At 45.2% G+C, this 23,545-nt stretch overlaps 1 protein-coding gene across 3 annotated transcripts in view; it reads left to right on the top strand.

Moving 5' to 3' along the window:
- The window catches only part of EBF2 (EBF transcription factor 2), a 135,065-nt gene that overhangs the window by 76,033 nt on the left and 35,487 nt on the right, over nucleotides 1-23,545 (top strand). For all 3 annotated transcript variants that reach the window (XM_035345127.1, XM_035345126.1, XM_035345128.1), the window contains one exon: nucleotides 22,422-22,503. In XM_035345127.1, coding sequence (XP_035201018.1) covers nucleotides 22,422-22,503 — 82 coding nt within the window. The remainder of the gene's footprint in view (nucleotides 1-22,421; nucleotides 22,504-23,545) is intronic.

A 23,545-nucleotide genomic window follows, 5' to 3' on the forward strand; every position in this document is an offset into this window, starting at 1 on the left:
GGAAACCGCAGCTTTTAAGGCAATCAAACCAATAAACAGTGCTGTGCGCAGGTTTTGAGCTTAGCAGAGATTTTAAAATAATTGGGGGATGATGACAAAACAAGAAGTTACCCATAAAGAGGAAAAGATAACCCTAAATTGTTATAATTTTCTGGTTGTTATTTCTGAAGACTACACAGGGAGTACATCGGAGTTTCATTAGGGATCTCCAGCTACCCACACGGAACTGCTCTGGGGGAAGGGGCCCCACTTTGCAATCTGCTCGTCTACTGTACAACAGCCTCCTGGTTTCTTACAACATTAGTAGGAGTTCTCCTTGTTTACCCCATATGGTTTACTTCTTACCCTGTTGCTTAATTCTTTAATTTTGATTTTTTTTAATCGTGAGGGTGATCTGAATGAGAGCGAAGTCATGCTGAGGTTCAAATCCCACATAAGCTTTGGCAAGGGCCACCCAAGGGCGCGACTGCAAGCCTGGAGTTCGGTGGGTGGGAAATTTGCAGTGGGACTCGAGCTCGGCTCCTTCAGCTGAGTGTTGCCGTTTCCCCCCGAAGCCTGGCTCGAGCTTTTTCCTTTATAGGCTGATATCTTTCAGTTTCATCCATTCGTTACAGAGGAAAATTTCATCCAGATATTTGGGTGGACTCCTCTTTAGGAAACATTTCAAGCCCTGGGTTTTCCTGGTAGTTGAGTTTCATCAATCAGGCTTTTAATTAAAAAAGAAGGGCATCTCCATCCTTCCTTTGGTCGTAATGAAATTGCGTAGCGGGGACGCCCTGTGAGTATGGTGGGGTTTTTCTGTTGTTGTTGCTTTTTTTTCCCCCTCCAGGTTCCCCCGCCCCCCCTTCCAGCGTTGCTCAATGTATTCCAAGCAGAGGAGGTCAAAAACACTGGTGCATATGCAAGAGCCAAACAAATAGCCCTTCTGATAGGGTTGGGTGACATGTGTCAACCCCTGTCATCCAGGAACAAGAGAGGCAATGTGCCCAGACAAAGGAGAGGGTGGAATCTCAACACACTGGCAAACCTGACCCACACGCAAGGGCTTTGTGCAGCAGATGCCGCCTCTTATTGTTTCCTGACTCTCTCCCCACCACCCCTGACAACAGCCACTGCCGCTGGCATTCCACCCTGACATCTGTTCAGCTTTATTGATGCTCTCCTGGAGGAATTCCCAGTGTAAACAGGGAATTCTCTACGGGAACCCCATGTTGTAAAAGGGATGAGCTGCATAATGCAAAGATTTAACCACTATTTAAAGGTGTGACACTTGATTGAAAGTGACTTGATTTTTTTTTCCCTCCCCCACTCCCCAACCACCCTTAACTGTATTTGGCACAAACTGTCTGGGTTGGACTCTTTTTTTTTTTTTAATTATTTTTATTTTTTTTGGTAGGATTTCTCCTCCTCCCTTTCCTTTCTCCCCCTCCTCCCTTCTTTTGTTTTCACGAAGCGGAATTGTCAGGAAGAATGAAAACTAGGAAATGGAGCACACCAAAAATGGAAAACAAAGCAAAAACTAGAGAGAGAAAAAAAAAGTGGGAAAGGTAGGAAAGGAAAACCAGGTTTATATGCAGCGGAGTGTAGTTACTCCTGTAAAAGCTGTCGGAGCCCACCCACTCTTAGGGCTGTCAGCAGACATCTCAGAGGTCTTTGTACCTCCTGGAGCCAGGATTCCTTCTGGGGGGCTGAAAACTGGGACAGCGTGTCCAACATCTACAGCAATAGGCAGGGAGACGACCCACTGAGCCAAAATACCTTCTTATTCACGTGCCTTCTCTCTTATTATTTCTATAAGGAGATTTTTCTGTCCCCATCCCGCATGCTGCTTTACAAGGCTTGCAAGCTACCCCTGTGAGAACGCAGATCTGCTGCCGTAGAAAATATTCAGCCGAGTTTTGGCACCAAAAGCCTTGATCCAAAATCCAGAGCAGCTGATGAGAATCAGTCCATTGATTTGAATTGGCTTTGGGGCAGGATATTAGATGCTGAAGTGGCCAAAATAGCGTGAGGACTGGGAATTGCTGTGTGTTCTTGCCATCTAGGGACCGCTATGAAGAGACTAGAGCTGGCATTATTTTGACTCCCTGATTTGTTTAAATAAATATGTGAAAATAAACATGGATACTTGAAATGCAAACAGGAGGCTGTCTGCTAAGCAGATCAACCAAAAATATACAGAAAACGACGTCCTACAGAAGTCCTGCAGACGTTTAGCAGGATACAACCTAATATTATTTGTTGAAATTGCTCTCTAAAGCCAACGTGTCTGGTTCTGGAGGTACAGCTGAGGTTCTCCCATGCACACAAGCACATACTTAAATAAATTAGCTATTCTGGCCTATAAACCCTCATTCTGTCTTAAAATGCCTTCTGTGTTTTATATTCTATGTAAAATTATATGTTAGGTATAAACGTTTGTGTTAGTGGATAAGATAGAGCAATAAGAACATCCCCCAAAATAGTGAAGTACAGTAAAAGAGACACCAAGCCAGCTGTAAAAATCACAAAGAAGGAAATAAACTGACAGAAATGTGTAAGAGGAACAAGTGCTACATTGCAGCGAAATCTCCCAAGTCTGAAAATGTTATGCTTAAAATCAATTCAGGGTCAGCCTGTGTTGGGCTGGGAGAATCCTACGTGGTTATTTTGGTTCTAAGCGTGATATAATGACCCAGGCTAGAGGTTTTATTAGGTTTATGGCATCACTGGGATGAATAAAGTGATCGCAAATTCACAGCAAATATTCATAGTCTGCATTGGGTTAGGTGTAATGAAACTTCTGTGGGAGCTGGTGCAGGGGAAGGTCTTCCCGAAATGATAATTTGCGGGTTCATTGGACAGTCTGTAGGATTCCGGAGTTAGGTCTGGTTTTATTCTATAATGCCATTAAAAAAAAATATATATTGCTCAACTATGGATAGCATCTGCTTTTTTAAAATAAGTTTTACAGGATTTGGGAGGAATTTCTCATAGGGTTTTTTGGCTAAATTGCATTAACGTCTTTTGGACTTCTCCTTGAGAACGGGAATTAATTTCAAAGCCTGTTTAAAAGCAAAAAAAAACAACAAACCAAGCAGCATCCCCCCTATAAAGCCAACTGCCAACAGAGCATCTTCTCTGCCAGTGAAGCTGACAAGGAATGAGAGGCCTCGGCAGCCTGTGTCGAACCGAGCTGTTAGCGTGGCAGGAGGCAGAGCTCCCAGGAAGCCAAAGCAGAAGGATCGGGCCCTCGGAGGTTATTTTGAGACTAAACAGAGGATCGGAGGCAAAGAGATGAGAGACTCCTAATGAAGTTGCAGAGAGGTGGATTTGCCGGTGCTGGTAGGAGTGTCTCTAATTAGAATGTCTTATTTTTCCCCTCACGTCTGCTTTTCCCTTGCCCCTAGTAGCTGAAAAATACCGACTACAAATACCAAAGCGTTGATGGATGGCCAAAGTCGCGGCCAAATCCCACTTTGCTTCCTGTACAGCTTAAACTAAAACACAAAGAGAAGTTGCTACCGGAATTCTCAACAGCAGTCAATCAAGAGCAAATTTACAATAGAAATCCAGCTTCCCCGAGGAGCAAATCACTTAAAGATTTAAAGACATAAACAAATATCTTGCGAGATCTGTTTGAAGCACAAAGTGAGCACAGCTCCATCAGAACACGCCTCTTGACGGTGCTCCGAAGTGCAGCTTTCCTTCCCCTACTGTGTGTATATGTTTGGAGGAGGTATTTATTTTCCTAAAAGTTAGCAAACATTCTGTGGGTTTGTCTTAATGTGAGAAGAGTGGCAGGAATAATCTGTATGTGGATGCGGTTACGCACTTCTTACATGCATATGTGTGTGTGGGGAATATATATCTACATATAGTATGATATAGTATATATAGTATAATATATAGTACGCTGGAGATATAGTATCTATAGGGTATATATTCATATATACAGTATCTTTGCGTGTGTGTGTGCACAAATATATTTGCATCCAGGTCAAATAACAGCTGTTATTACTAAGTTCAGCTTTTATTATCAATTTGTCTGTAGATACAAGCACTGGTTAAAAAAAAAAAAAAAAAAGAAAGAAAGGAAAAAAAAGTCCACATCTGAGCTTTTTCCTAATCAGTTCCCTCATTTTGCTAATATTCTAACGACTGTCAATTTACTTCAGTGGTGCCATTTGCAGAATTTTCCAATTAGCAGGAAACCTGTTCCACCTTCTCCCATAATTACAAGGGACTCGCTTCAGATCAGCTGTGGCCAGACAGCATATGATGTACTTGCCAAAATCTGGGCACTGTGGGTTTTTGTGTGTGTGGATTTTTTTTTTTAACCTTTGCATGAGCTGGCACAGACTTTACGTCTCTGTTTGTAGGCAGGGAGCTCCCTCAGTAGTGGCATGTGTCAAAATATCCCAATAATTTCTAATAAACACACCACAGTGAGAACACAAATAGGAGCCTCTGTGCGTTTTGATGGGGCTGCAGTGACGGATGTTCAGCGCCTCGTACCTCTCTGAAGCTCTGTGGATGGCTATGGAAATCAGGGAAATACTCGGGAACTGCTGGCTTCCGCCTGCTACCGGTGATTTTATTCGAGAAGCATCCATTTGGGCACTTTTTATCACCTTTATCCTTCAGCATCCGTGCCAAGCAGCACAGCGAGGACAACGCCGTTCTGCTGCTCTCCGCTATTACCCGGGCTGATCAAAAAGCAATCAGCCCCTTTTTGGGAGCTGCTTAGCCAGCTGATATTGCAGCCGTAACAATGGAGCAGCAATAACTATTATTGTTACATGAAAAGAAAATATATTTAATAATAAGCTCATTGATTTTTAACAGCATCTCTGTGTTGCCTAATTGATGGGAAGTTGTATGTTTGTGTAGCCAACGGGGGTTATGAATTAAATATGGTCGTCATTCCTTGAGGGATGCATGTCAATGCAAGAAAGATGGAGGATCTACATTTCCCCCAAGCTAAACAATCCCCTTGTAACAGACATAGGAAAGCCTGGAATAGGAGGAAGGGGGGAAAGGGAATAAAAAGCATCCATCACTGTTTATTAAGTGCTGCTACTTGAAGGTAAAAGGGGTATTGAACTGTTTTTAAATTGGAAGGAATGTAGCTAGACAAAACATTGATGGTAATATTAGGTTGGTGACAAATTTTATTCTTTTGTCCACATTTATTACAGTAGCAATTTGAAGTGATTTATGCCCCTTACCCCTCTAAGCCCCTCGCTATACATACGCACGCATGCAGACGCACAAATCCAGTGTCTGGAGTAATAAAATGAGCTTTTCTGGTACCAGCCACAAAAATATGGGCAGAAAGCATCTGGAATGCTGGGCTGTAAACTTAAGGCACTGCAGATGCTGGCGCTCAGCACCTGCAGGAAATTAGGCTGTTATGAAGGTGTCTCAGCCTGGGCACCGGGCATGGAGCCACCAAGCTCACAGCAGCCCTGCCTGCATGGGATGCTAAAAGAACCGCTGGAAATCCAGCGCCTTCTCTTTGTCTTGGTCCCTGAGGTGCAACGATGGCCGTAGTTTTGGAAGGAGCCCTTGGTGTCCCAGTTACGGGGTTGCAAGTGTGCCCTTTGGGCATCAGTTCTGCCTCCAGGAAAGGTGATGGTTGTACTCGGCCCTTCTCAAGGGCCTTTTGCCCAGGTTTGGTCTCCCCGTTGTAAGGCCGCCTGCTGCCTGTCGAGGTCAGCTGGATGGGTGGTGGCAAGGCCAGGTGTCTGTGGGCAGAAGCTGTATGGCCACAAGAGCACGTGGAAGGAGTGGATGTCTGCTGGGCTCTGCCTGAGGAAGAACTGAGGACTGCTGGACCCACCGGGCTGGGGAGTTGCTGAACTGCTCTCTGATGGTTTTTAGGTTTACAGATCCTTTGATCTCCAGCATTATCAAGCAAAGTGCTCTAAGAAAAACATCTAAATCGTAAATGCCAACTTATTTTCTTCTGAGCACTGCTGTTTTATGGCCAGAACTCTTATTTTCCTGTGATTAACAGGGAATAACATTATGCAGAGCAAAATTTGGGGCAAATGTTATGTTTGCAGGGCATCTGCACTGGAGCTCAGCGGTGGAACCATTTATTTGTAAACCACAAACTTTTGTAGGATCTCAGGCAGGTACTGGAACAATTTCCCCTCCGTGTTGGATTCTCAGAGGCTCCAGACGGGGGCTGTTCTGAATCCTGCTCTTTTACAACTGCAGGGACAACGAGGCCCCGATCCCTCTTTAAAGTTCTTGGACACTGACAGTAAAAATAATTCCTGTCATTGGGAGGGAAAGATGCTCACACGTCCCTAGCTTGGCCAGCACAGCTTGCCTCTCCAGCCTGATGTGATGGTTTTCAGCTCACGGTGAGCCAGAGCATGGCAGGGAACGGTAGAAGAAAAGCCCTTTAGACAAACAATTTCACTTTGTTCAAAGTTTTGTCATTTTCTAAGCTGAAGTAAAAACATTGCCAAAAATAATAGCTGTGCTATTATTCTTGCTCAGGTGCTCAGGAATACGAGCTTACTCATCAAGTTAGAAAATGAGAAACTCATCAAGTTAGAAAATTTAGAAAATTTAGAAATTTTTTTTACTTACTTTTACCTTACTATTTTTACCTTAATATTTTACTGCCTAATAGATAAGTAACGGTAATTATGTAGGACAGATGAAGTGGTTTCTTATGTCTTACTCCTAGAATTAGAGTGAATGTTTTCCTAAACTGTCCTGTAAATTAAATTGGTCTAATTAAGCCGCAAAAACGGTTGTTGGTGTTCACTGAATTATTGCTAAAAAACAGAATTTAGACTTGAAACTGTTTTAATCTTATTTTTTATTTTTTATTTTTATTTTTAAGGGAGAGGGGAAGGGAAAGGGGGAATAGAGAAGGGAAGGATCTGTTACTAGAGGAACTGATGGATCTTATAAAGATCTCCAAGTGTCCTGGCAGAGATCGGAGTTTCTGCCTTGACATTCCTTGCTTTGATGATTCTTTATGAGTGTGATTAGTAGATTTAAACCCCATGAGCTTCAAAGCTATGGCACATCTTTTTAACATGTATATTAAGATGTGCAAGTCTTCTAGCCGGTCTCTATAGGACATGCTGATCTTCTTGAAAGAGATGCAGCAACATTTTTCTACTGGGTCCCCAAGAAAATGCATTTTGCTGAAATTAATCTCTGTGAACTAACTAAACTAACCACTTAAATTGTGGCATTAAACTTAATTTGGGGCTGTGAGAATTCAGACAGAAAATGGTATTAAAATTGTTCTATGGAACCAATAATGTAAAGTTACATATACAGGCTTTTTAAGAAGCATATGCAGGCACCAGAGAACAAATCAGAATGGTTTATCAAGTGCTATTCAACCTCACAGCATTCATCAGAGATGTAATTCCACATCTACACATGAAGAAACTTTGCAGACTTGATTTTCTGAGTGGACAAGAACATCTTTGGAAATCTGGACCTTTAGGGAACACTTCTCTCCCACTGGCTCCGTATAAAGAAGGGATTCGGGGCGCGGTGGCCACACCTCCTGGAAAACAGGTGTTCTACAGACATTTCCATAGCTATTTCTTAACAGCTCCAAAGGAGCTGTTGGAAGGGATCACAAAATGATCTGGAGCCATTGAGATAATTTTGTATATTGGGGAAAAACACCATTCTGCCATGGAGGAGGGCAGGGAATGTACAGTAGCTGACTTCCAGGGAACGAGTCTTTACCCGGTTCAAGTTATTCTAACCAACAACTTCTGTGCCAGGTTACATAGCTGAGATACGGCTGCAAGTATTTAAACAATTTCAGCAAAAATGAGAAATCCTGGTGAGTTCAGCGGTCGCAAGGCTGGTCACCCTCCATTGTTACATCAGTGTCATTGAAGAAGTGATTTAAAAAAATCAATGTACGGAAACTACTGCAAACCTGCACATAATCCTACTTCCATCTAAACTGATTCAATTTCATAGAATTTAATGTTGATTATTTCAGAGGTTAGGTGAAAACAGAGCAGTTTAACCGTGGAGACAAAAATTAGGACAGCTGAAGGGCCAAGCTGCAAATTCACAGCGCTTTTAGTAGAGTCCAGGCATCATGAGACTGAAGATTGTGCTGTCAGTCTCAAAATCTTAAATCAAATAAGATAACATAAATAAATCCTATTTATGTTCTGCACCAACTGCAGTATTTCATTTGGGAATTTCAGAAATCACACTTGTTAAATGAGCTTAGTGATCAAGTTTAAAAAGGGGGGGGGAATAATTCAATAATTCCTTTTATTTTCCTTTTTTTTTTTTTTTTTTTTTCTTATGCAACTAAACCAAGCCACGTGAAGAAATTAATCATTGGTAAGGGAAAAGCTCACAAGACACTTTTCATTGCAAGTTCCGTGCAGTTTGTGCTCAGCCTTGCTCAGCAGTCTCCAAGTGCCGTGCTGGTCCTGCACCGACGCGCGGTGCTTTCCAACCAGCTGCATGCCTTCCTTCCCGTAACCTGTCCTGACATTGCAGGGACCGACTCCTCGGTCTGATGTCTCATCCTACAAGCTCTTTCTAATGACAGTGCTACTCCCATTAGCCTCCCTCGATGTCTATTTACCAGAGCAGCTTTTCAATGATTTAAAATGCAAACATCTGGATTAAATAAATGAAGAAAGCATTCAGCAAATGTTGCATGCGCTCTGAAACTTTTCCGCAGGAATTATGACTGCAGTAGAACCTGAGAAGGAAAAAAATGAAAACTCACTGCATGCATCATCTTAGCACATTGGGGACACGGGCAGGAAGTCCCGAAGTTGGGAACTGCCAAGAGACTTTTTTTCAGTAGAGAGCTCATTGTGATGATGCATGTGGCATGATACCCTGTTATTTAAAGGCTCAAAACAGGAATATTTTCCAATCACTAAGCCAACTGTAGGCTTATAATCTATGCTCTGCCTGTGTGTGAGTACGCCTGCAGTTGGGAGGATGTAAGACATGAAATACATATGCAGAGAAATATGTCGTATGTCTCCAAGAGATAATACGGGTTGGATTCACCCCCTGAGAAGCCTTTCAAAGCCAGTAATATTGTTTTGTGTCCAGCTTTAACACTGCCAGACTCTTACAAGAGCCCCATCCCTGGCTTCTGCAGTACCTACTTACACATCGCGTCGAATCTGTCCCTGTGATCTCCACAGCTTAGGGGAGAAGATCAGAACTGGAAGTGAATGAGGACAGATCTCAGCTGCCACAGCTGGAAACATCTGGAGCCCTCGCACAGGCTCATTAGCCCAGGCAGAAAGCGGGGCACTGCAGAAGGTTTCCCTTGATGAGCTTCGAAACAAGCACGAACAACTCGAGGCGTGAGTGACCACTTCAGCGGGGCACAGGAAGCTACGGGTTACCCTCCGTAGTGCGTTAATCGTGGGCTTGGGTTGTGTGATCTGCAGCTGGGGGCAGGACCCAAAGTTTGGCCAAGGGAGGCTGGTCCCGACCTGCCCACGTTCGGCACCTTCCTGCAGCTCCCCTCGAGGGCAGGCAGCCCAAAGTCAGGGCTGCATTTGCCTTATAAAAGGCCCCGTCATAACATCTCGGTCTTTCTGCGGAGCTCAAGGAATCGCCCGGTCACCAGCGGGGTGCCTTGAAGGAGGCCACGGCCCAAACCATCTGAACATGCGCACCCATTCGAGTGAGCGGCACATTTTGCATTGTCTAAAGCGAGGTGGGAATAGGTATTACATATACACACTAAAATGAAACCAATCTCATGCTTCAGGGTGTAAATTGATCACTGGAAAGGTCAGGAAGCAATTTTCCTCTCCTGTTAACATCGCTGCACAGTCAACTTGGGGTTCGTGTGTATGCGTGGGAGAGGGAGAGGGATGGAGTGAAGAGAAGCAATTTCTCCTGTAGCATAAAGTATTTGCCAGAGGCAAAATAACTTGCTGCTGCCATGAGTTTATAGCAAACTGATTGCCCAAGTGTTTGAATTTCCCCTTATCTTTATTTCTGGGTGCCCAATCTAAAGCAGTATGCCTTTCATGACACATTTCATGGAAACCCAGCCTTTTTTTTTTTCTTTTTTTTTTTTTTTGAATCCTGACGTTGTGGGCACTACGAGCAGTTGCATAAAGTGGCTCCTCGAGCATGAAACGTGTGCTTTGAGCTGCTGGGGGGGGGCATGGACGTCCAGGCACAGAAATTGCGTGCTGGTGTTTTGACCCATTCAGTGCCAGAAATGTGCACCTTTGGGGACCACGACTTAATACAGTATTATTTCTAAAGGGCCTCGTTCTGAGCCTGCTGCAGACACAGCTGATGGTGCCGTGCTCCCTCACAACCTCTGTAACTTCTCAGGATAGGGCAGCTGCTCTGAAACAACCAAGGAGTCAAACTAGGGAAAGTCTCCTTGAGTCAGCCCCAGCAGCGACAGAGAAGCGAAGGGCAGATTACCCCTCTTCTGCTCCCCTTACGTTACTTTTCACTGCAGCCTCATGTGAAGGTCCTTGGAAAGGCCCTCGAACCATGGGTATTTCTTCAAATCAAACTCCTGCCCCGTTGGAGGCTCAGCCATCGGCAATTAACAGAGTTACCCTGGTGCTCTCCTCTCTGCTTCGCCTTCCTACCCCAAAATGCTGCTGCTTTTTTGGCCTCTGGCACCTACATCAAAGGGTACTGAAAAGGTTGATTAAATTGGGGGGCTAGTAAGCAGAGATGAATGAAATGTTTGCAGTGAAAGGTGGAATTACTTTAAATGTATTAATTTGTTTACTGCACACTAGGAATTTCATATTCCTCACCTCTACAAGACTGCACACTATTTTCCCATGGCAAACCAGCTGGTTTCTGGGGAAATGCTAAAACAGAAGAAGGTGGGTTTCAGAGCTCAGAATTTTTCTCTTTAAAGCAAAATTTTCTCTACACATGCACACACATCATCTTTTTTTCTGAGTTGAAACGATAACAAAGTGCACAAAGCCGATGATGCAAAGTAGATAATGGCAAGTCCCACGGCCAGAGCCTGGGAAGACAGTGGAAGCCCTTCCTGGCCATCAGAAACCTTCTGAAAGATGCAGCTGCTGACATATGGGTTTGGCACTATACTGTGGCTGCAAAATGTCTTAGAAATTTCTTACTCTGATGAAACAAGAATAGCTTGAAAGGAAAACGGAGTTTCAGTGACTTACTTGTGTACCCTGCTCTGTGGCTCTGGAGACACGGCTTCTATTTCTGCCGCAGCCCCATGACCCCTATATCTTTGGGCCAGTTCAGCCATGGTCTAAAATGAGGTGCAGGCAGAAATGAGGAGGGAGAAATACAGACCCAGCCCTATAGGTTTTATTTTCATTCATTACATTGTCTCTGTCTGCTGGGCTGGGATATGGGAAGATAAGAAATAGAAGAATGCGACAGAAAGATGTTTTCTGTTTCTATTTTTCATTTCTTTCTTCTTGAGCTTCCCTTGTCACCTGGCGATATGTTCAGTGGCTATTAGGAAAACAAAGTGTACTGGGGCTGTCCAAAATGAACAAAGCACAGCAGCTCTTCCCTGTCCGAGTCCTTTACTCCAGGGTAATCTGCCACAATGAGCAGGTCTCGTGGCATCGCTATGCTTCTGGAGCAGCTGGGATTCCAGGTCTGCAATGCTTCTACAGTTTTAATTTCTAGATGTTGTTTCTTCTCCTAAATATCTTTGTTACACCTGCGCCAAGCATTTATCTTTTCTGATAAGATTTACAGAAGAGCAGGGTGCTTTCCTATCTTCCTTGGCCAAAAAGAAAATATATATATATATTTAAAGAAGTGATTTCCCATTGAATGCCCAGTAGGAAATACTAGAAAGCGGCTTTGTTGGCACGGAGTGCCAGGAACCTATCCTGTGTGAGCTGGGTCCCTTGTAAGTTTGCTATTTATATATGGGCATGCACAACCCCAGTCAATTTAAAAGATATATTTATATGAACAAGGGCACTTGTCCAAATTTAAAAAAAAGAGAGACTCGAGGCAGAAGTGGCTGGGAAGTATTTTACATCTATCATTTGCAGTAGACAAGACACTTGCAAGCTTTAAGTGATTCAAGAATCTCTTAGTACAGGAATTCCTTTTTTTTTTTTTTTTTTTTTTTCTTCTTGCTTCCTTTCTTTGGGTCAAATCATGAGGTCTTGCTTCAGATTTTGCCTACTCCCAAGTGGAGCAGACACCCAGTGAAGCTGGTGAGCGCTGCGTTTGGGAAAGGTGAAATGAAGGCTGGAGGGGAGGTTAGTAATAGAGCTACAATATCAGAAGTATGTAAGTAAATGCGGTGATTATCACGAGGTTACAAACAATGCTTGTAAGAGTGTATAAATGTAATACACTCGTGTGACTGCATTCTCATTTGCAAAACACCCCATGACATTGGGATGCTCTTTCCCTCCGATTCTGCTCGGTGAGATCTCGGGACCCGTTTCAGGCGGAGGGGCTGCCTCGTGCATCAGGAGCAGGCTCCCTGCACGGGGGGCTGTAACACTGCACGTTGTAAAAAACATACTGGCGTGCACGTCTCTGAATCCGAGCTCTCCAACATTAAAGCGAGACCCTTCATTTTAATCATTACGGAACGAGTCCAGTGCTAATAGCACTTAATTGTTTCGCTAGAATGATCTCCGTTGGTTTTGGCAGCCGAAATGAAAACAATTCCAAATACCATCAAAGGAGCTCATCCACACGCAGCATGTACAGAGAGTGTTTTGATATACAACGGTGTGTTAATATCGTAACATCTCCTAGTGCTACATACGGTTCTGTAATCCTTCTCTGTCTCGGGCTATGATCTCGGAAGGTCCGATGGGTAAAAGCAAAAGGAATAAAATAGGCAAGGAAAATCTTGGTCCGTGCCCCTGAAAATAACGCGCCGTCGGTCTCTTGGTTCAGCCCCACACCTATATTAATCCTGACTTTCTTGAAGCTTGCCCGCTAGTTTAAATTTGTATGCGACATCAAACATACCTTTTCACATATGTTCTTTCCAGATTTTTTTTAACAGTTACTTAGCAGTTTATAGAAGGAAGTGAATGATCTCATCAAGCTGCTTAGAAATTAAAAAAAAATCTGTGCTTATTAATTATGCAGGATTAGTCTAATTATAATTCAGCAAATTAATTAGCGACAGAAGGTGTTCTGAAACATTGGAGTACATTTGCATGTTAAATGGAGAGGCTAGTCTGTAATATATGTAAATTTATGCATGGCTTCATAGTTTAATTTAAAAATTTGCAGCTGCATATGGTATGGGAGCAGGTGAAAAGTCAGTTTTAGTTTAATGATGCTAACAAACATTGGATGCTGTCCTGTCTTAGGGAAGGAATGCTCTGAACGCACCCCTCTCTGCCAATCTATAAATCTGTCATAGGAATATAATGTTACACCGGTGTTCCCACTCAAGGTCAGCTGTGACTAGACCCAGAAGTACGACGGGTGTGAGCCTCAGAGAAGGGAGGAGACAAATGAGCTGGGAAGCAACTTGCCTGGATGTAAATTTGCCTCTTTAGCAAATGAATGTGTGATTATTATTTTTTTCCCATACAAAACCAGTTGAGGTTTTGACTTCGTAACTGAGGGAGAGCTCTCGGCTGAGCGCTACCCACTGTGGCAGGTGGAAAAGAGGTGCCCAAACTTGGGTCCGTCGCTGACAGTCCCATCCCTAGGGCTCCTGGTCTCTGGGAGTTGCAGGAAAGTTGACATCAAGTCCTACACTAACCGCAGGGTGGGCAGTTTGTATGTGCTGGCCTCTGCTGTCTGGCAGGAAGAGTAAAAGGCAGCAGCCCAGGCAGCAGCAAAAAGCCACTGGTGTCACTGGTGCTGGCTGTGCGCCTAGAGCGGCTCGGGACGCGGCGCTTCGGGAGGATGGGATGAGGGGATCCAAGAGGCAAAAGATAAAGCAGCCGTAGGGTTCTGTGGGCATGGAAAAAAACGAGTGGGGATCAGGCTCCGTGCTCGCGTAACACCTCCGCGTGCCTTTTCTGGGGTCCGTGATATCTGCAAAGTAGAGCAGAGTTAACTTGGCACCTGCGGGAGCATCAGGACAAGGCGCTGCCAGCGGCTGGATGGATGCAGCCGGCGCTGTGTGCATCATCGGGCTGGCGTCCATCGGAGAGCCCAGCACCGAGCCACATGCGTACCGCTGAGGCTGGCCTGGGTAATGAGGAAGAACTCGGCCCTGCTTTTGAAACCCTGGTGAGGGTTAGGCTCTGAGGTAAAGGCCTTTATGAGATTTTTGTCACCACGGAAAAGGCTCGGTAGGGTCGTAGCCATGGGCTTGCAGGAACGGCGTGTGGTTCTTAGCCGGAAGAGCAGCTTGATGTGTGATGGGGGGTGCATCACTTGATTTCTAGGTGCCTTGACTTCCTCATCAGTGAAACAAGTTAAAAGCCTTTCTTTCCTCCCCTCCTTTGTGTATCTCTCTCCAATAACAATTCCACAACGTGACTGCATGATGCTTAGCACAGTTGGAGCCCGCAGATCCTGTAATAAAGCAGGGAATAGTATCTGAGCGCCCCTTTCAACAGCCCGTCAGCCCCGTCCTCTATTACCTCTCCGCCTCTTGACTCTTGATTATGCTCTGGTATTTGGTTGTGTGCCAAATGGCATGAATAATATGGATCCTACAGCAGAAACAAGCTTCTCGCCATTGTCTCCTAAGTTACTGGAAAGTTTTGGTGTGAGAGGAAGAAGGGAAACCCAAAGGGAAAGGGAAAGTGCTCGGATTGCAAAGAGTCCTCCAAAGGCTTTCAGGAGAACAATTGCAATTACAAACACGCTGTTAGTGTTGTGTTTCATTTTCAATTCGAACCCATAGAGTTCAATTATTATTTTCATTAATGGTGTCAGGTTTTCATCAGAGTGCACAAACAAGGAGGTTTTCCTTGGAGATTTTTTTTTTCCTAGCAAGTGTGGCCGTGCCAAATAACTGCGTTCAGCACTGAGAAACGCCTGCCTATATAACTGGCCATGCACTCTCCTCCAGCCCTTGTCTCTTGAAAATAGGATCGCTTTGCAAGACAGAAGAGCCATTTACCAAACGAGTGGGAGCTGCAGTCGTGGAGGTGTACGCCTGCTGCTGCTCTGAAAGAGGGGAGCAGAAGCTGCTGCAGAGATGAACATTGTGCAGAAGGTGGAAGACGTACAGAATATAAATATCAACTTTCCTGACGCGTTTGGGGTCTGGATGAAATATTGCAGGCTTGCATTCAGACACTGTTAGTTTGGAAACTAAGCTCTTGGAAAAAAAAAAGCTGCTAGGTATAGGGCAGGGAGCAGTAGGATGTTCTAGGCTGCAGGGAGATGGGATATTTGAAGAGGAATAGATCTGTGGTTCAGAGTCTGCGAGTGGGACATGGATTCAATCCAACCTTTGTTGAGGAGCTAAGGGGCTGTGTTTGTCCTTGATCCACCTGAAATACAAGATATCAGCACTTCCATCCTGTATCTTAACACTCACCCAAGTGTGATCGGGACTTCTTGGCACCACAAGCAAATTGTAATTCGAAGCAGTTTTAAGAAGGGTGCTGCCATCCCATAATTTTAAGGTAGAGTTTTAAGGTAGGCTGATCTGTTGGCCTGCCTGTTGGTCTTCTGCCTTCAGCTTCAGGTCTCAATATTCAGCACAGCAAAGGTCCCACATCAAAACTTAAAGCCCAAAATCTAAATTGAAGTCATTGACTGTGGGTGAATAGAACGCGAGATGTCACGCCGTAGGTGCTGCTGAATATACATTGGACCATTCGAGTTGGAAAACGGAGTTGTTTGGGCACCTGAAGTCATCTGATGTTTCCAATTTGTTTGAGGGATACAATGCCTTGTGGCATTTTAAAATCCTTTTGCAGCTTTTCTTCTTCCTTCAAATGAAAGCACTAATTCCACCTGTTCTCTATTACACTTATCTGATCTGCATGTCTTCATATGCTTTGCATTGCAAGCATCTTGCAAGGCGCGTTCTGCTATTGATTGATTAAATACTAATTTAATAACGATGGGCCAAAACTGAAAACTTCTGATCTAGACTTTCTGCAGCGCAAACAATATTTACTCCTGCAGATTTGGGTCCAAACCGCCTTGATTTAATAATACAAGTACAAATACCCCAAAGCCTCACATCTTGAAGCCAGCTTCACTTTGGCCATTACAATGCTTCCAACATCAGCGCGGTTCCTCCTGGCCCACGCTCCTTAAAACCCCTGCAGAAGCAGACCCTGCCATGTCAGGCTTCTATTTCAGTGCTGGAGAAGAACTGCAGAGCACAGGGAACCCTTCCTGTACGGAGGGGCTGGGGTCGGTGCCTCGAAGCTGTGACACAGTCGGGGAGGTGAGGAGAAAGATGTGATGGCAACACACGGGGCTGCATGGAGCAGAACAGGAAAATAGGAAGACCCACGGGCATTTCTGAGGAGGGGTCTTCAAAGGCTCACTTAGGCCATCCCCCTAGGTTGGCATAGACCTACACTATTTGCTCTCTCCTTTATCATCTTACAGCCAAGCTGTGAAGGTACCAAGACTAGAAGGGAGACTGAACGGGAAGCAGAGGGCAAAGAGAGGCTAGGAATAGTGTGAGCCTTACAATTGAGGCATTAGTTTGAGGAAAAACCACGTGATTTGGGAACGTGGTGTTCATTAGACGCAAGTGGGGTCACTGGATCCTACTCCGCAAGGTTCCCACCGTGTTTCAGTGCTCACCTCTCACGCATGCCGAGGCGCGCCGTTGTTCCATCACTCATCCTCAAACACTCCAAGCTGAAGAAATGGCGTTGGACCAAGGCCCAAGGGCAGAGAAGCATTCCTCACTTTTCAGATCAAGAAACGAGGACACTGGTGGGGCAGCAGCAGAAGGCAGGATGCCCACATGCATGCTTTGGTACAATCAGAGCCTTTCCCCTAAAAAACAAGCGTCAAATGAACACCACCTCTCCTGGCCCAGCCCGGGGCCCCACTGCCACCCGACTCCTGCTCCCTTCTCTCGCAGAGAATCTCAGCAAAGGCTTCTGACCTACATATGTTGGTTTTCACGTTCGCTCAACTGGGTTCACACTTTATGCACAGGAGTTTTGCGAAGATTAATTAGCTGCTGTTTGTGGAGTATCGTATAAATACTCTGGATTATTGCAATAACCTCCATCGTTTCGCACACAGTATATGGTGTGTGTTCGTTTCAAATGCCTTCGTGCCAGGCCTGATCCCACGCTGACTGTAACTGCTCAAAAAGTAGGAAATTTGTTCATCAGCTCCCTAATAATACACGTGACATAATAGAGCGGAATTACTCCAGAGATAAATATTCAGATTACAGAGAGGTCTTCTGCTATGATATTCATTAAAATCAAGATGATGCCATCAAATAAATGCAATTAATTGAATTTAAACACCAGCCTTCAAATGTATGTGCAAAATCTGATCTGGTCCCTTTGCAAGGCAGAGATTGCGAGCAGAGCCTGCTTCACCGCGTTGGGGCAGCGGGTAAGGTTGCTCGTCACACTTATCTCAGAGCTCGCGGTGCCAAGATACACACGGGGGAGGCAGGGGGACGATGCGAGACCCTGACCTCAGAATTTCCTCGCTTTGATGCAGCTGGAGCCAGGCCCTCCTGGAATGATAGTTCCGTGGCTCACTCTTAACCGGAGCAAAGACATTCACGGGAACAACTCCCAGCTTTTTATTTCCTTTTAGTTGACTTTGTGACCTCTGGGAAGCACTTTAATTCTTTAATCACAGTGCCACCGCATAGGGTGGCACTTTATGTTCTCATTGGATTGTGGCATCCCAGGGCTTGCTGATACCACGGTCACACCAGAGGGTGGCACGTCCTGTGCCACAGCACGGCTGGGGCCAGCAACCCAAACTCTGCAGCAGCCCAAACGAGCCAGGACTGTCTCACTGTTTGCTTTACGAGGGATATTCTCTCCAAAGGATGCTCACAAGATCAAAACAGTTGCATCTCTCGATCCTGTACCTATGTTTTAGGGAAGCACATGAGGTAGCTGGGAAGGTTAGTTAAGACAGAGCCAGGAGCCGGGACACCCGGGTCCCATTCCCAGATCTGCTGCAGACCTGTGGTAGGACCAATTCCCTCCCAGTTTCCAGGCCCCGTACCTTGCCTTACACCGGTGGTTACACCACCTGCTGCAGAGGGGGTTGTGAGGCAGAATTAATTGAAGTTTAAGTCCCATAGAATGGCACAATAAAAGCACAAGGCGTATTTTCTGTTTCTGGGGCTCCACGTGGTGGGACTTAGCAGTCCCAGGTCTTATGGCAGGGCTTTGAAAAAACATTAATGGATTTATACACCTTCTGTTGCACGTGGGACTGCTCTTCAGGGCCTGCCTAGTCCTACTGAAGTCACAGGAAGATTTTTTCTGGCTCCAGCAGGATTTGACTCAGGTTCTTGTCAACCAACCGAGAGGGAGGAGGAACGTTCTCCGAGGTGGAAGCAGCCTTTCGGATATGGCCATGTCAGCGTGGGGCAGGAGCCCCTTTGGAAAAGGCTTGACAGACACAAGACCTTTCCTACTTTGCCCTTTCCCTTTCTCACTGTCCATTGAGAGCCGTCTGCGGGGGAATTTGTCCTGCTGCTGCCGCTGAGCCCCAGTAAGGCTCCCACGACGTCGGCCAGGCTGGCCTGCAGTTCTGCTGGGAAGCACTGGGGATAACACAGCCACCAGCCTCTGGGCTGCAGCGAGAGAGGGGCACGTAAATGATTCATCAGCCCATCTCCCCAGCATGGTGGGAACTCCCAGTAGGAGGAGCAGGAACTTTTAAAATAACTCCGTCTAAACCCTAGAAGGAATTTATTTAAGGTGGCGTCTGGGAGACCTCTGCGAAAGCATCAGGCTGTAGATAGAGGGCTCGACCATAGGAGAGAGACAATAGGAGAAAAGAAATGTCTGCAGTATGTCTTAATTAATTTGACATCTATACGTGAAGATAATCAGGTCTTCTCTAGCAGTGCCAGAACTTTTAGTGGTGCTTATTCGAAAGCATTTAAGTTTTTCCCCAGTGCCCTCCGATGTTGATGTAGGAGATGCCTGGGCCAAGCTCCTTCTGCAGTTGTCTGCTAAACCCAGAGCTGGTGCTGGCCTTGGGAAGGAACAAGGGCCAGCTGAGAACCTTGAAAATAAACTAATTTTAATTTTATTTTTGATGTATGTATAGGCTAAGGCCAAAAACTGGCTAAAGATTGTCATTTAAAAAAATTAATCCAGGCCTTCTGCAACTCTCCTGTTCCCCCTAAATCAGCTTCATTTGGAGCTAAACCTTCCCTTCTCTTTGCTCCCCCCAAGTCATTTTATTCTAATGCTGCAATAAATATTAATGCCTTTCCCAGATGCAACCACTTAAAATATATATGTATATACACCGACCTACCAAATGCTTGCTGTGAATGCCCGGTTGCAGCTAAAACTTGATGGGAAAACCTCTGAAAGGAGAAAGAGAGATCAATGGGAGGAGAAATTCCTGAGTGTGCATTTACATAAAACTGAATCTAAATGTGGGGGGGCAGGAGGGAAGAGTCTTAGCACAGAATACCCAGCGAGCTCCAGAGCAGCTGCACGTGTCTCCCGCGGCAGTGTACGGGTGCTGCCCCGACGCTCCCGCACTGGGAGCCCAGCACTGCCAGAAGTGTGACGAGGAATTACTGATGCCCGGTTTGTGATATCTCAGAGGCACTCAGTTTCCAGCAGCTCGGGAGCTCAGCAGTCCCAGAAAGCCAGGCTCCTTCAGGTCGTCTCCGGTGGGTTTCTCCCGATTGATCCTGCCCAAATCTCCCGGCCCGCAGCCTCCAAAGCTCAGCGCGCTGCTCGCAGGCGGTGAGGGCAGGAAATGCCCTGCTGCTTTTGGAGGCAGCCACCTCTTGCAGGAGCTTTGTGTTCTGTGTGTCTTTTAGCAGACACCCATTGGGACGAATCAGCGCCACTCTAATTAAAGCCCAAGTTCATTTCAGTTGATTTCTTTTCGCTGGGGGTCCAGACCCAAATACTCTTGGAGTGTTGGACAGGAAATAGAAATTGTATTCCTTGCCACGCAGTGTTTCAGGCTGCTCACAGGTGCCAAGAACCACATTTAGAATTGGTACCTGTGTGTGTCTGCCCTGCGGGGCTTTGTGCACAGTGCTGCTGCGGGATCTCGGCTCGTCCCGAGGCTCCCCAGCTGACACAGCGAGTTCGCTCACCGACACCTTCCTGTGCTCCGCGCTGCGCCGCTCTTCAGCTGCTCTCGAGCCTTTTCCTGACCTGGAGGAATAGCTACACAGCAATTAAAAGCATTAAAAAGAACCCGAACACCTCCCTGATTCATGCGATCTTTTGTTTTTCCCTGACAGTCACACCAAGCCGGGAATGTTGGGGGGTTTATTGGGTTTGTTTGCAGCTCTCCAAACCAGTCCCTTCTCCGCTGCCTTGCTGACTCCCAAGTACAAGTTCCCTGCCTTGGTCTCTTGTGTGCTTTGTAGGCTTTTCCCTGCCTCGCTAGATCGTGGTAACAGAAGCAGTTGACGTATCTGCAAATACGTTTTGATATCTGTAAGAAGAGGGCAGGAGAACAAGGAGCGCTACCCTCAAACGCGGGGAGCCCTCCGAGCCCCGAAGGACGAGGAGCGACGGAGAGAAAAATACCAGCCTGCAGCACGCGCACGCAGCAAATGCCTGGTGTGGAGCTTTTCAAAGTGTTGGTGATGGATTTAAGGAAAGAAACGCTTGGTGGAAGGATGCGTGTTGTGGCAGGCATTTTGCGTGACGTTACCGGGCTCGTTTCTGCGGGGTCAGCTGTGGGGAGGTTCTGGAGGGCTTTGGTTTGCTTGAGCAAGGTATAAATGGATCAGATCCTTCGCTACTCTTTGTATGGCTGTGCGGAGAGAAATGGCACGACGTGAGCGATGCAGAGAAAGTAGCGATAACAAGGAGAGGCGGATTTCTGCTTTATTGCCTCGCGTTGGGGCTGTTGGGGTTGGTGGTGGTGGCAAAGCCTGGGAAATATACATCTTTCTCCTTTAAAGTTCTAATTCAAGGCATGAATGTGTGAGTTCTGAAGGGACTTAGGGACTGCGGTAAAAAATCGTTGTCATAGTAACAGAAAGGGAAATAGGCCTGGCTCACCTGGGACTTTAACTTACTGCAAAAGCGGATTTTTTTATTTTTTTTTTTAAGGAAAGCACTCAGCAAGAGAAATAAATAAATAAAGTGTTCTTTGTATTCTAAACCGATTCTCCAACTATTAATTTTTTCTCATATCTAAGTCTTTTTCCTTCCAAACTTATTTAAAAATCTCTGACTATTTTTTAATCGTTGCAGCTAAACCCATTTTGTCCTCCAAACGGCAATGCCCTAGCAGAAAGGAATCACAGAAAATAATCTCACGTAGGATAAAGGATGCCAAAACATTTTCTTGCCTGCTCTGTCTGAATTCAGAAGACACGCTTGTTTTGTTTGTAATCCAACGGCTGCGATTTGTCGTGCAGGGCAGACTTCTTTACCTTTGCGATTCACAAATTTAATCAGGTGAATGAGACAATAAAGGGACGAATCCCCCCGTCCCTGGGTGAAAAATTTGGTTGGAGCAGCTTATTGAAAACTGCCTGCCTAATATTTCTAAAGTGTAAAATCCATATGCTGGAATGCATCGTGCTGGGTAAGCCCATCAAGCATCCTGAAGATCCAATTTATGAACATGACAAGCTAAACTCGCCAGAATAATAACGGCTAAAGACCGATACATGTGACAAGGCAAAAATAATCGGCATGAGAACTTTGTGCAGTGTTAATGGGTTTATCTGCTTGGCCAGCGTGAGCTGTCACGGCTGACTTCGATTTGTGTTTCTGTTATCCTCTCTGAAAATCTAGGTAAGATTATAATCTGGGCTCCTGGCAGGTCTGCCCCTCTGCCTTAGTTACTGAAATCTTAATAGCCAAAAACATCGTCGTGATGAAATCTCATCAGCTTCTTCTGGGAGCTCTGGTTGTCTCTGTTTTTTAATACCTTCTAAGTAGTTTCAGGGCTTATCTGCCTCGGAGTTGCCCCGTTAGTTTTTGTGTTTTTTACAATAACGTTATCCATCTATATTGTTTCATGGAAAATCTGTTCAGACAGCAAAAGAAAGCCCTGGTATGCATGGAAGAGATAAAGAAAGAAACTCAAATCGTGTGCTCAAACATGCAGTGAAGGAACTGGCATAAATCGAGTAGATATGTTGATTTACATCAACTAATTGCCCATCTCAGTGTGGATTAGGCGCGTCAGCTATAATTTACCTGATTTTCATAAATTTGTCTGTTTTTTGTTGTTGTCAATTTTTTTTTGTAAGTTCTCACAGTCCTGGTCTCCTGATACACCGACATGTAAATCACCACGATGTGTGCTTTAAGACAGAATACAACGACACATTTTGTTGTGCTTAATAACAGTGGCATGGTTCTTTGTCGTTCCAGATTCTTCTTAAAATTTTTTCTCAAGTGCAATCAGAATTGTTTGAAAACAGCAGGAAACCCAAGAGATATGAGGCGGTTCCAGGTAAGGCTCAGCATTAAGCTGTCTGCTTTTTTTCTCTTTTTTCTCCTTTCCTCTCTCCTACATTGTTCATAATAAATATGATGACAGTATATGATAAGCCATATCAGATATTGTTAAAGTTTTTCTCCATTTGTTGTGTTTAAACCTTTTTTCCCTCTTCTCTCTCTTTTCCCACTCTGAATCCCCAAGGGGAAGTGCTGTACTGTACCAACCAGCAGTGGATATTTGATTTGACGCCCTCGGGCAAAGCACTCGCACATACAGCTGCCCACAGCAGGGATCATGTTTGTGATACTTAGATGCCTCAGAATTTTTCAAAGTAGCTCTGTACGTGGTACACAAGCAGTCTCCTCATTTCCCTCCACTCCCTATCTCTTTCCATCTCTTTTGCCTTTTAACTCTTTCACGCCCTCCCTTTCAGCTTCTCTTTAAAACAAAAAGCCACAGTAGTGATGGTCACTTTAAGATCTCACGCAGGAAAGCAACAAGACCCACGGGACAATGACCCAGCTGCTTTGCAGTAAAATCTGCCACTGGTTTCATCATAGCTGTCGCTGATGTATTGTGAATACCAGCTAATAAAAACACAGAAGGAGGTGAAGTGTGTCAGGTTAGAAGCAGCGCAGGAGAGGCAGATGCGGTCTCTCTTCTTCCATACCCTAATCCTTTAAGCAATTACATTTAACAAATAAGTATTTTCCCTATAACTTGGCCCTCACAAGAAGTGAAGCGCAATGCTTGAGCCTTGTAACTCCTGGGTGTGTGGCCAGGTCTTTGTGGTGTGAAAAGTGGCGCGGAGGAGAATCCTACAGAGAAGTGGTGCCAGAACTGACCAGGACGATAAGCAAAGATGTTAACTTGTTTTGTGTCTGCCTGGTTGTTTCTAAGGATAGAAGCATGACTTCCCTGAACGCAATGTAAGCAAGAGCATTCTTGGATGCTCCACTCTCTGTCTTCTGGATCCTCCTCCAAATAGTAGCGACATCACTCCAAATAGTAGCGACATCACTCCAAATAGTAGCGACATCACTCCAAATAGTAG

This window comes from Oxyura jamaicensis, chromosome 22 (genome assembly GCF_011077185.1).
Source record: "Oxyura jamaicensis isolate SHBP4307 breed ruddy duck chromosome 22, BPBGC_Ojam_1.0, whole genome shotgun sequence".
Lineage (NCBI taxonomy): Eukaryota > Metazoa > Chordata > Aves > Anseriformes > Anatidae > Oxyura > Oxyura jamaicensis.